Source organism: Brachyistius frenatus, unplaced genomic scaffold (genome assembly GCF_029030835.1).
Source record: "Brachyistius frenatus isolate BFR_SWC_R1_liver_20210118 unplaced genomic scaffold, ASM2903083v1 Contig_90, whole genome shotgun sequence".
In the NCBI taxonomy this organism is placed as follows: Eukaryota; Metazoa; Chordata; class Actinopteri; family Embiotocidae; genus Brachyistius; species Brachyistius frenatus.
This window is the reverse complement of record NW_027210689.1, coordinates 1312555-1325498: the sequence shown is the minus strand read 5'-3', so window position 1 is coordinate 1325498 and position 12944 is coordinate 1312555. Positions and strand designations below refer to the sequence as shown.

The 12944-nt window shown below is 44.4% G+C and overlaps 2 protein-coding genes across 4 annotated transcripts; one reads left to right on the top strand and one right to left on the bottom strand.

The window, feature by feature from the left end:
* Positions 1–21: 21 nt before the first annotated feature.
* ppp1r35 (protein phosphatase 1, regulatory subunit 35) lies at positions 22–4809 on the top strand. 2 transcript variants are annotated; one of them, XM_069710172.1, is made up of 6 exons: positions 22–165; positions 816–1053; positions 1171–1291; positions 1739–1854; positions 1945–2035; positions 4034–4809. In XM_069710172.1, exons 2-6 carry the CDS (start codon positions 817–819, stop codon positions 4333–4335), a joined length of 867 nt encoding a protein of 288 aa, XP_069566273.1. In that variant the 5' UTR covers positions 22–165; position 816; the 3' UTR covers positions 4336–4809. The 2 variants fall into 2 exon arrangements, with proteins under 2 accessions (XP_069566273.1, XP_069566274.1); XM_069710173.1 differs by lacking the exon at positions 22–165 and adding an exon at positions 326–424.
* A 518-nt stretch (positions 4810–5327) lies between these two features.
* Positions 5328–11680, bottom strand: prmt1 (protein arginine methyltransferase 1). 2 transcript variants are annotated; one of them, XM_069710171.1, is made up of 10 exons: positions 11584–11680; positions 9456–9542; positions 9208–9363; positions 9034–9097; positions 8799–8941; positions 8063–8150; positions 7736–7851; positions 7378–7528; positions 6379–6500; positions 5328–6286 (listed from the first exon to the last, which is right to left on the bottom strand). In XM_069710171.1, the coding sequence occupies exons 1-10, from the start codon at positions 11608–11610 to the stop codon at positions 6203–6205; spliced, it is 1038 nt and encodes a 345-aa protein (XP_069566272.1). In that variant the 5' UTR covers positions 11611–11680; the 3' UTR covers positions 5328–6202. The 2 variants fall into 2 exon arrangements, with proteins under 2 accessions (XP_069566272.1, XP_069566271.1); XM_069710170.1 differs by having other exon boundaries at positions 9456–9551; positions 11584–11662.
* Positions 11681–12944: the final 1264 nt, after the last annotated feature.

Genomic DNA, 12944 nt, shown 5'->3' with positions numbered 1-12944 from the left:
CTGAAACGGGGGGGGGGGGGGGGTAAAAGAGAAACAGTTGACTTCCGTTCTGTAAACTTCGGACATAAAAACCTTTCTGTCCTCTTCAGAGAAACGTGCTGAGATGTGCTCAGGTGGAGAGGAACTGCTTGGCGTCAACGGTCGTTTCTGACCGGAATAAAACAGGTAACACACCGAGTTTTCGCGGTAATTTCAAGCTACCGGAGCACCAACCTCCGTTCAGTTAACGGCATACTAGTGAAGACGTTAACCGGGTGACGGGATCAGTTGGAAACGAGAGAGGAGAGGAGATCACCTAAAACATGAAACAGCGGGAAACGTGTAAACTGTAAATATGGCGAAGGTCCTGAAAGATGTAAACACGTTTGAAGTAGTGCAAACAGGTTGAGGACAGCTCTACGAAGGACAACCTCGGAAATTTCAGGTTTCTTTTGCAGACACTTCCACTTTGTTTGAACATGAGTATTTATATGATTATCTGTGGTCCGATAAATTGAAGTGGTGGCTAAAACACGGTCCATCGAGACTTCACGTTAACCAGCCGTCACCTTGAACTATTTCCAAGCTGCTGCTCTGCACTCTGATTTAATAAGTGGGATGGCATCTGATAATCAATCATCATACACATAACTGTGATGGGATTTGGGCTGTATTTGCATGTAAAATTATTCCTCAGATGTCTGTGATTATTAATAAAGCTGTGATAATGATGGTTGCTGTTTTTTTTTTTTTTTTTTTTTTTAAAGTAAAAGTACAAACATGTTCTTTAAACATCACAACGATGTCCCACTCTGTTTTTGTTTTTCCCCGGTCAGAATGAGTTTCTCCATCCTCCACTCTCCTCCTCCATCTCCTCACCCTGCCCTCCTCCCCCTGCCCTCCTCCTCTCTAACTGGCTGTCCTGAACTCGACCTGTCAGTCACACTTAGCCCCGCCACCAAGACTGACCACAAACATGTGAGGCCCCGCCCACTGAAGCAAAGTCAGCAAAATGACCACTCACAGCTGAAGCCCCACCCCCGAAGACAGACAGGAAGAAAGAGGAGCACAAAGGTGATGACATCATTTGTGTGTGTGTGTGTGTGTGTGTGAGAGTATGAGTGTGACAACACTGCTGTAATGCGATGTGTGTGTGTTTGATGACTTCATTCTTTTTCTGGTGTCCTGAAGGTGTGTTTTGAAGATCCGGCGGTTGTCACGGTAACGCCGGAGCCTCACATCACACCAGGCAGTGATGTCCCACTGAAGCAGCCAGTGAGAGGTCAGGGGAGGAGCAGAGCACGTCACCAAGGTAACCAGAGTTGGACAGTATTTGAATAAATAATGTATGATTGCATTTCAGTCTTCAGTTTCTGTCCCATCTTGTTTATTATTATAATTATTATGAAAATCAGACAATGAGGTGTCTCTGTGTGTCTTGCTGTCTGTCTGGTGTCTCTGTGTCCTGCTGTCGGTCTGGTGTTTCTGTGTGTCCAGCTGTTTGTCTGGTGTCTCTGTGTGTCCAGCTGTCTGTCTGGTGTCTGTGTGTCCAACTGTCTGTCTGGTGTCTCTGTGTGTCCTGCTGTCTGTCTGTTGTCTCTGTGTGTCCAGCTGTCTGGTGTCTCTGTGTCCTGCTGTCTGTCTGGTGTCTCTGTGTGTCCTACTGTCTGCTCTGTGTTCAACTGTCTGTCTTACTCTCATGAATCTAACTCACTGTTCAATAAAATGATAATTAACATCAGATCTTTGTTCCTCTCAGCCCTCAGATGTTCAGCAGAGACTCCTGCTGCGACATCCAATCAAGGTCCAGGCTGTCTGGAGAGGGCGGAGCTAAATACCACTCTGGCTCTGAAGGCGGAGCTTCAGTCGCTACAGGTTGCCACTGTTTAATAAAAAGGCGATCAATAAATGATTAACAACAGGTGAGCGCCTGGTTACCTTGTTTACATGTCGGTTGTCCTGCAGGGAGCCGAGTTTAACTCCCAGAATGCCGTTCAGGACACTTTACAGAGGTCAGAGAGGACCAAAATCCTGATCAACACCAGAGCTACTGAAGGTACCACACCACACACACACACACACACACACACACACACAATGCTACTGTTTCTGCTTTCATGTCTCCTGGGTCACCTGACGTGACATCTGTGGACGTTGCAGCCATGTCGTTACCATGACGCTACAGAGAGACAGGAAGTTCTTTAAATATGACGCATGATATCCTAAAATATGGCAAAGAATGGAATGTTTAATTCAGCCCGATTTAGGAATGAACATCTTCACAGACCTGAAAACCTTCTGATCAGACATGAGTTCATGGAGCCATCGGTATCATACAGACTTCCTGCTAAATGAGTCACCAACAACGCAGATTCTTTCTTCGGGTGATTAAATCTCACTCACCGTGTTGTCGTCGTCAGTCTCAGTGGGACACATCACCCCCAGAGATCTGTGAAGTGATATCTCTTCACTCACAAACTATCTGTGACAGAGTTCAGTCAGCAGGACTCTGTCCTCTAAACATGAAGCTGCAGCGGCTCATCTGCTGCTGATTTCTGCTCACGTTAACCACACAGGTCAAAGCTGACTCTCCATTCATTAAACTGGTGGTTCTCAATTGGTGGGTCGAGACCCAAAAGTGAGTAGTGCCACCGTTCAGAGTGGGTCGTGGATGTGGAGGGGAACTTTTATTTAGCGGTTTTACAGATTTTCTGATGCTGTGGTTTTATGATGGAGTCAGTACAAATGAACAGATCGAAACTGTCCACAACTGCACTGCTACGTTGACAAAGCTATGCTGCTAACTTCAGAACAACAGACTGCATATAAAAGTGTTCGTAGCTTCCAGGTCTGAAAAATGAGGCCGATGCGGAAGTGTCTTAAGCTGCAATACCACCGAGTGCCACTAGAGGTCGGCTCCAAAAAGCCTCCAGCTCCATATACTCCCATTCAACTTCTCTCATCAAATCCAAAGTGAATAAAATGTGTCCATCAGTTATCTCGGTGTTGTTAGCTAAAGTCACTCCTTCTTATTAGTTTTCTGGAGGTCCATCTGAAAATAATCCCTCATTCATTAGAAAAGAAGATTCAAGAAGACCTGTTTTTGGGGGCGTGTCTGTTTGATTGACAGGTCTGTGGTGCAGTCAGGTTACAGCTATCAGTGGGCGGGACGTATTATCGTCAGGTTTCCAATCAGATCAGTCAGATCCACCGCTGGCTCCTCCCCCAGCTCGTCCAAATATGGTCACTTCCTGCTTCAAACCGCTCCAAACTAGCAAAGATGGTGACGGACAGAATCTGAACTGGAGGCTTCATTCAACTTTATTTCTATAGCGCCAAATTACAACACAGGTTATTTCATGGCACTTAACACATTAAAGTCCTTACAGAAAGACTTTACAATATTTTACAGAGAAACCAACAATTCAACAATTCCCACATAAGCTAGGAGGGAAAAATCTCCTCTTTAAGGGAGAAAAACCTCCAACAGAGGGAAGAAAAACTCCCTTTAACAGGAAGAAACCTCCGACAGAACCAGGCTCAGAGGTGGAGAAAAGGACAGCATAGAGATAGAAGAGAAGAACTGTTGGTGGAGACGACAAGCGCAGGGCAGAGACATGCAGCTCCATGACGGGACATCTGGAAAAGAAAGAACAGAAACTACACGAGCGAAGGAACTGAATGGAGACAACATATAATAATAAGAAACTATGAGAGAAGAAGATGGTGAGGTATGAGTCAGTTGAAGAGTAGGAGGAAAGAAAAGAAGCTCAGCATGTAACGAGGTCCCCCAGCAGCCTCGGCCTATAACAGCATAACATTCACAAACCGACGGGTGACCTCACTGCTGGATGCTGATTGGTTCCTTTAACTGACATTTCATCTGAAATATTCTCTACAAGTTTCATTCATCGTGAGAAGAACAAAGTGAAGTTAACAGTTTAAGAACTCCAACTTCTAAATCATTTTGGATGTTATCTTTTTTTTCACTTTAATTAACGTTGATTTGTTTCGTATTCACACCTTCATCTATGTGTACTGTCTCTCTCTGCAGTCGTGAATGTCTCGCGCTCTCAGCATCTCTTCACCTCATTGGTCAGCGTTGACATACAGGAGGATCAGCTGATCAGTCAGGTGCTGCAGGATAGGCTGCTGCTGGCCCCACCACCTCGCTGCCATGAAGGCAGAGTCACAGAGGGCCCCTCCCTCCAACCCTTCATGACATCTGACCTGCTCAGACAGAAGCCCCTCCCACCAGAGGGGCCAGACACCTGCAAGCCCTGCCCCTCATCACACCCTGCCCACTCAACCTTTGACCTTTACAGACACCAGATATGCTGGGAAGCCACACCCTGACAGAGAGGGGAACGTCTGATTGGCTGGAGATGCCGAGGTTCCTCATGGACAATTAAATACATTAAATTATTAACACCAACGGGAATCTCTCTTTAGTTCCTGTATGGAAGTACATTTAGTTTTTTTTCCCAATAAAATTATTTAAAAACGCATCCACTCTGCGATGATGTTGTGCTGCAAGTCGTCCAATCATTAGGTTTGTTGTTGAACACAACAGGTGTGTTCATGATGACTCAGTGAACCACCAATCAGAGAGCAGCCCCACCTCAGCAGCAGCAGCAGCCCTCCAATCAGACTGTTCATGTTAATGAGTGTAATACATCCCTGTGGGGCATCATGGTATGGAGCTACTCCTCCGTGATACACATGCTCACAGCGAATATCAAATAACCACAGAACACAAGATGAGACAAAACCAGGGAAACAACAAAATCTGAACCAGTGATGTTACTTAAAAGATTTAATGAAATGAGTAGATGATACATGAACACTTCATACAGGTTGTTTGGAAAGAGTGCGCTGAACTCAGAACTCAAGTTTACAAACTACTCTGACTGCAAAGTGTGATGTATTTACTGAAAAGGCTGTCTGGTATCACGGTGACCAGAACAAGGTGTTCCTCAATTCTGTTGCATCAAATTTCATATATAGCATGTCGTCCGAAATATGATAAAAATGTTACCATGGTTACGCCCATGCGCGTCAACCTTGTAATCAGTCAGTCAACCTGTTTAAATGAAGGTGGTCACCGCTGTACATGAGCAGAGAGAAAAGAGACCAGATCCAAGCAGCGTTATCTTCCTGTCGCTACAGCTGCAAATTAGGTTTAAAAACCAATTGACCAAATATGAAATAAACCATGATGGATTGTGGGAAATTTGAACCTGTGAAATGTCTGCATGTGCATCACATGACCTGTTCTTACATGTTAACCCTGCGAGTGAACAGCTGCAGTGATGTCACAGCTCAGAACAAACGAGAGGAAAATAAAGTTACATTTACAGTTTATTAGTTTTATTTAATAAAAAAAAAAAAAAAAGCAGCAGCCAAAAAAAAAAACCATACAAAAAGAGAGAACAAAAAATATTGAGGTGTGATGAGTCAGAAGCGTCTCTGCAGAGCACCGAGGTCGTTACTCGCGGTCGCGTTTCACTCGGGCAGTCGGACACGCTGTGGAGATGAACACGAGAGAGAGAGAGCGCTCAGCCTCGGGACGAGCTGGTTCCGGCCTTTCGGGACACAGCGGGAGGTCCTGCAGCCACTTTCAAACAGTCACTGACGCTGCAGTTTGGAACAACGATGAAGGAGTTTTCTGGAGAAATCATCTCGATTATTTTTTTGGCCTCGACTTCCAGCTAGACATTTTTTTGGGGGCAGCAACTCTTTCCTGAACAGAGCGTCTCGGGTTTTTGGGGTTTACTGAGCGGTGACTTGCTGTTCTAAAACACCACGCTGAAGGGGGGAAGAGGTGGGCATAAACCCACCTGAAAGTAAACTAGGAGACGTGACACGCCGTGGGTTCATTTAACAGTGGAGGGTGGGGGGGACGTGTTTGTCCTCAAGGATCCTGCACATGCAAAAGAATCGGAACTGGAAAGCAAAACCAGACGGACACTACGTCAAACACAAACTCTTTTGAGTGACCACTGCACGACGAATCGCCACGGCAACACAATTTAGAACCCGAGGATGTGGGAAAAAAAAACAACCTTTTAAATACCGTTAATGTCTGAACAAGAAAATGATGAAAAACTTTGTTAAAATGTTGCTGCGGGAGGGGGAGGGGAGCGACAAGCTATCGTACGGACTCCCGGTCAAACTGTAATCTGTCCTCTACGTAGGACAAACTAACAGGGAGGGGACGCGTCTAACGCATCCGGTACTCCGACGTCTTGGACATCTCACACAGCTGACCCCTGAAGTCGATGTCTACAGTGAAGTCCAGGTCCCTCTGCAAAAAGGAACACAAGTCGAGTCAAGACCGCGACGCACACGCGGAAAACAAAGAGTAAAGAACGGGGTGACCGGTTCTGATCGGCTTACATTATTCTTGACGTTTGGCTTCATGCTGATGGTGCCGAAGATCTCCTCCCCAGTCTTCACAGTCAGGTAATCGTCCAGGTAGAAGACGGTCTGCTTCCAGTGGGTATACGGAGACTCTGGGCCTGATGGAACCAAACAAGAGGGGGGTGGTGGGGATTAATTAATGTTCATCACTATGGGCCTCAAATAATAGTGGTGATATGACAATATACTGATAAACATTTCGTATTCACTTTATATATTATTTTTATACTTCAGCATAATTATGCAACCATTAGTTCTGACCCAGAGATCTGATTGGTCAAATCATCATGACATCACACCCTGCTCATCACTAGAAATATCACTATAATTGGAATAGAAGTTAATATAATATAATGTAGTTTCTACTTGTTATAGGTCTATTAAATGGTGACCCATTTGGTCCTTTTTGGTCGCTCTGAGCACCCGTACCGTAACACCACGGATAGTCGCGCACTTACAATCCTAGCAGCGGCTAGCTGGACCGGTTTGGTTTGAACACGCGACACGGTGCTAAAATGTTAAAAACATGGATATCTTTGTTCCAACCAGACTGAGCTAGCTGAGCAGTTCAGTGTTTCTATGTTCTGTATTTATTCAGTTGAAGACTAGAAATCCTCTGTTGCTAGGTGGTTGCTAAGGGTCGGACTACTTCTTGGACTAGTCAACATTGCATACATTACATAAGAGTCTACTGATTGTTTTCCAGTTCTTAGTCATACTGTTAGTATTGCCGTGGAAACGGAGATGATACTAACAAAGTTTTATATTTTCAGAGTGAATTGCACCACGACATGAAAACATTTTTATTTAGTTGGTAACTTGTTGTATAATCTCATTGTTACACTGGAGGGTATTTTAACTTAATTATTAACACGAGTGATGTCATCAGGACCGAGGCTCGCTTAAATAGCTATTTGTGACTGTGTGAGTTAACATGCTGCAGTGTGTGTATTTCTGGGAGTGTGTGTGACTGACTGGTGGAGAAGCCAATCCTCTTGTGGCAGCGGGTGAACTCGATGTTGAAGTAGGTGACCAGAGCGTGGATGTAGTCGTTCCTCTTCACCTGCAGGCAGAACGGTGAGGTGAAGGTCAGGTCCTCTGCCTTCACCGTGTAGATGTCCACCTCCTGAACACAGACAAGAGGACAGTTTCATTAGTGGTCAAGTTGAAGGAAGGAAAAACAAAACCCACCAAAAACCTCAAACTCTTTCTTTCTCTCGCATTAGATTTTAACACAACAATATTTATAGTTCTGTGCGATGTAGCACAATGTTAACACAAACAAACACACACACACACACACAGGTCTCTCAGGAGGACAACAGTAACTCACCCTGATGAGACAGGAGTTGCTGACCAGCTGTTTGGGATCCACCACATCCACCAGCGGCTCCTTGATGGCCACCTCCTTGATGCAGGACATATCAAAGCCGTACACGTTCTCCCACCCTGACAGAGGAAAACACACACACACACACACACACACACACACACACACACACACACACACACACACACACACACACACACACACACACACACACACACACACACTTCACCTGAAACCACACCAAACACCTGCAGGGTTCCTGATAAAAGGCCTGGTGATGTCAGCCCTGTGGATCATACGTGACCACCTCCGCACGGTAAACAGACTCACAGTGGATCTTGTAGTCCTTGTACTGCCTGTCTTCGATGGCAGTGACGTACAGAGTCGCCCTGTCGGGGAAGATGAGTCCATCGGGCTTCTGTTGGGGGACAAAGACAGATTTCAGCACACTTCATGGAGTTCTGACACTTCTGAGCAGGCGAGGGATCAAATTACTTTCACACCGTCCGACAGCAATTAAAGCCCAGATACTGTATCACATGTTCCGGGCACCAATTGGTTCATGACTCCTACAAAAATACTGGCCGAGTCATTTTTATTATTTTTAACAAAGCACTTTAAAATCGCATTTACTTAATTTCAGCAAAATATTTTCATTTGCAGAGCAACAACTTTTACATTGAACTGAGGCAGACACCATATTCAGTAGTTTCCACCAGTTCATTTTAGATCCTGTCACTAATATATGTGTGCATGTGTGTGTTTTGGTTTAGACAGCAACAATAAGCATTTTGAACAATAATTCACACCACTGATTCTTCTGGTCTTTAAATGGAAATTCAAAACTCCTATACTGATGGTATTTCAAGATGTCCCCCACACCAGGTGGATTCATTCATCTTAGTTATACAAGAAGTGAGTTAAAAGGTCCTATAATATTAAACAGTATATTTAAATGATCCACGGGGCTGTTGTGTTTTTTGTGTCGAGGATCATTAAAGTTTGAATGTCGAGTTTGGACAAAAACCAACCAGAAGCCCCTCCAACCTCACGGACTCGTACGTACCAGCCATTTGTCCCGGGCATATATGACTGTGTTGAGCATGGACTCGTAGAAGAGGCAGTAGCCCATCCACTCGGATATGATGATGTCTACTCCCTCCACGGGCAGCTCCACCTCCTCCACCTTCCCCTTGATGATGGTCACAACTGCGAGACGCAAGAACAGGCGAATAACGGTCACTCCCTAATCTCCGTTTGCCCCGGATACCCCGACACTGCTGGGCTCTCTTTTTACTCACCGTCCTCCATGTTGTTGGCCTTGACAATTTTCACAGCGTAGTCCGAGATGCTGCTGCACTCGATCTGTTACGACGAAGCCCAAAAGAAAAAGACATTTTAAAACTGCAGAATCGTGGTAGGATGTCTAGAATCGTGGTAGGATGTCTAGAATCATGGTAGAACCCGACACGTACCCCTATGACCTTCTTGGCTCCCGCTTTGGCAGCAAACATGCAGAGGATGCCCGTCCCGCTGCCCACGTCCAACACCACCTTGTCCTTAAAAAGGTGCTTGTTGTGAAACATGGAGTTACGGTAGGTAAGAGTGCGAACTTCATCCTTCAGCATCTCCTACAGTTAAAAAAAACAAACAACAGCACAAGTATTAAGATTCTGTGACACCAAGACATAACTTTATGGTCTTTATTTAGTCGTAAAATTACCTCGTGGATTCCAAAGTGGGCGTATGAGTCAAAGTAGTAGTCCTTTGACGTCATGTCCTCAGCTGCAGGCTTGACTGAGCTCTCCCCCTGAGAAACCTCAACAAAACACAAATACCTTTAGTTCCTGCAGAGAGCTTCAGCTGCAATCCATTTTTACAAGAATAAACTCAAGAGTCAGAAGGTAAAAGTGGTCCGACAAGGGAGGGTGACATGTTGTGTTGCCGGCTGTGTGTTTTTAATCAGCAGTCGCGCTGAAGAGCTTAAACGTCCCATTTCGGGCGGTCTTCGCTGTTTGAGGCGCCGCTACAGTTTGCAGACTGACGGTGAACTAGATTGAATCAGTGGCAGCTATCAGGGCAGACGGATGCTTCCCTGACAGCCGCCTGGCTACCATCAACCGATACCCGCGAGGCTTTTGTGGAACACTGATTACTTGGAGCATCTACTGATATTCTGCATGCGAGGCATTCAGGAGATATCTGCAAATTGTAGCTACAGAAAAAGTTGCATTGTGTATTGTTTGGTTGATCAGACAGGGCTGCTCTCTAAGGTACAACTTTCTGGTCTCTTTGTCTTCATCCTCCCCGTTTCCGTAGTGATGAAGCCTCCCTCGGCTGTTTACACACCGTTATGTTAATAGAATGAGAACAAAGCACCTTTTAGGGCTGGTTACTTAATTTCAGTCCCTGCCCTACATCCACTCTAACAGGGGGCTTCTCTGTAGTCGGTGGCTACCGAGCGGGACATCACCGTTGGTTTGTGAACCGTTCTGAAGCTATCCGGCCAATGCTATCTTGTTTTGGGTTTTTTTGGAGGGAGAAGTGACCATATTATATTATATCATACATTTGGACGATCATTCAGCTCCAGAAGCCTGACTGTACCACAGGCCTGTCAATCAAACCAGACAGAGGCCCCAAATATAACACTTTTTCCAACCTAATATCTAATTAATTTTAGGGTTATTTTCAGACGTACCACAAGAACATTGATCAGACGGAACGACTTTAACTAACGGCACCGTGGTGACTTGTGGAAAAATTGATTCGCTTTGTATTTGATGAGGGAAGTTGAATTAAGAGTCTATGGAGCTGGCGGCTTTTTGGAGCCAACCTCTAGTGGCCTTTGATGGTATGGCCTTATAACTGCATTATAAAAAAAAAAAAAAAAAAAAAAAAAAAATCAAAATCAGTCTTATACATATCGAGACGACCTCGGATCGATATGTACTCTGCATAAACGACCACAGAAGTATTCATGTCTAAATACTATTAAACTAATCTCTAAAGTGGGTTTCACCAGGTGCTGTCTGAGAGCTGTGAATGAGGCCAACCTTCCCAGGCAGCACAAAAGATGGGAGCACATGGCTGAGGCTCTCTGATGGGGGCTCGGCCTTCCTCCAAAAATGTCCACTGACCATTTCACCAACCAAACCGTGAAAACTACCGACTCTCCTTAAAACCTGATTATTTCTAGACGTCACTGTGAGGCCTCTAAAACCGACTTACCGCCAACTACCTGCTGTTCTCCGAGTTGAGCTACTTAACAACGTCAGCCGACCGATGAAGCGTTATACTGGAACAAAGCCAGCCAAGGTTAATATTGAGGCCGCTAATCAACTGAGAAAAATATTAGAAGTGTGGGACATCTTTGAAAAGCACGTGAAGAGAGTAAGAGCCGCCGGAGAATGAGGCAGCATCCTGCTACATAGCACGGCTAACTAGCCAACTAGTGGGGGAGCTAACACGTTGGTCCCCATGCGGTCCGGAGGGCTCATCGGTCGCGGCATGCCGGCTGTCGCACCACCTTCACCACCGCTTCGAGCTAAAACAGTATTGACTTTTAACACAAGCAGCGATAAACCGAGAAAATACCGGAGTGTGAAAATGTGCCATGCTAAATAAATGCGCGGCAAGAGCAGCTGCATCAAACTAGCGCTAGCAGCTAAAATGGATGCATCACTATCTGCTGCGTACGTGCTCGTAAAACCCAACATGTTACGACTGTGGAACACTTTGAAGAATCTCTCCTTAAACTATATATATATAAAAAAAGATGAGTGTGTTTGTGTGTAGTTAAGAAAGATAAATCAGAAAAGGTCAATCTATTTCCTTGTGTAAGACCTTACCTCCATTCTCTCTGCTGGCGCCGCCATTTCGGTCTTCCGCTGAGCTGCGTGAGTTTGAAAGTCTTTATGGGCCACGCCCACGACAGCCACAGCTCATTTCTTATTGGACCAGATTAGACACCGCCTCTAATTTCGTGCGGCGTTCAAAGCTGTTCGGAAACTCTGAAACTTTGGTTAAAAAAAAAAAAAAGTAAATGTCTTTATTGTCTTTCTTTCCTTCTCTTTGAGTTCTGCGGAGTTGGAGGACGGCAGAAACGATCAGACATATCAGAGATGTTTGAAATATTAATAAAGACACACATTAAAACACATTATCGTTTCATACAGCATCTCATATCCAAACGCAGTGACAGTGCGACTTTCGTAAATGCTGCTGCATTCACGTGATCACGTACATCTCTCCCCAGTAGCAGCGTCCCTGATCCACCATGCGAAATATGTGAATAATGAAATACAAACCAATTGTCATCTTAAAAAATACAATTTATACTAACAGGAAACGGTGGAATAAGGAAATTAGTACAACACCTTTTAGATATAAATTAACTTAAAAACTTAAATAAAAATTTTGACTGGCAATCCCTCCATCATTTCTACAAACATGTAATAATGCTTATGTTGTGCTTTCAGCTACATTACCCCTATTTATCTAATTAAATGTGATAATGTAGACTGCACTTTGACTCAGCAAAGAGATGAATATAAATGAACATTTATACATCAGCTGGTTGTCTGGAAGGCTGAAGGTTTGATTTGCAACACACACACTGTGTTCACCCATCGCCAATAAATTCTATCAGACACAAAAGCTTAAAAGTCTGGTAAAAAAAATACCTTCAGGGGAACCTTTTTCAAAAGGAGGTTCTACAGAGGTCCTACAAAAAAGACCCAGAATGTTCTGTTAAGGTTCAAGAACCTTCAGGGAACTTTAAGGAAATGTTTACTGAAGGTTTGACCAAAAAATTCAACTTCAGAAAATGTTATTTAAATGTTACAAAACCTGTGACCTTCAGGGGTCACCGCTACTGGAGTGTCCTCTGATAGTTCCACAAAAATGATCTAACGGGAATGTTCCTCGAACTTTTTTTTTTAAAGTTTGCAAGAGATGTTAGCCGAAGATCCTCCAAAGGATATCCTTCAGGGAACGTTCTTAGGGTTCTGATCACCTTCAGAACCTGTTGGGAATGTGCCCTGAAGGGTATTTATTTAACGGGTTCACGTTACTAACCTTTCGATAACGTTAACTAAAGAATAGAAATGCAGCCTAAACATTCCCTAAAGATTACTGTTCCAAAATTCAGACAACAAACACTTGAGTTACACGACAAGTCTTATACTAGTAGTTGGTCCATTTCACAAAG

Excerpts from the sequence above, each read along its gene's own strand:
- ppp1r35 (XM_069710172.1), top strand. The coding sequence starts at position 817 with ATGAGTTTCTCCATCCTCCACTCTCCTCCTCCATCTCCTCACCCTGCC. Across the intron at positions 1,054-1,170 it reads GAAGAAAGAGGAGCACAAAG|GTGTGTTTTGAAGATCCGGC; the intron begins GTGATGACATCA and ends GGTGTCCTGAAG. Across the intron at positions 1,292-1,738 it reads GAGCAGAGCACGTCACCAAG|CCCTCAGATGTTCAGCAGAG; the intron begins GTAACCAGAGTT and ends TGTTCCTCTCAG.
- prmt1 (XM_069710170.1), bottom strand. The coding sequence starts at position 11,610 with ATGGCGGCGCCAGCAGAGAGAATGGAG. Across the intron at positions 8,151-8,798 it reads ATGCCCGGGACAAATGGCTG|AAGCCCGATGGACTCATCTT; the intron begins GTACGTACGAGT and ends GTCCCCCAACAG. Across the intron at positions 6,287-6,378 it reads AGCCAAACGTCAAGAATAAT|AGGGACCTGGACTTCACTGT; the intron begins GTAAGCCGATCA and ends TCCTTTTTGCAG.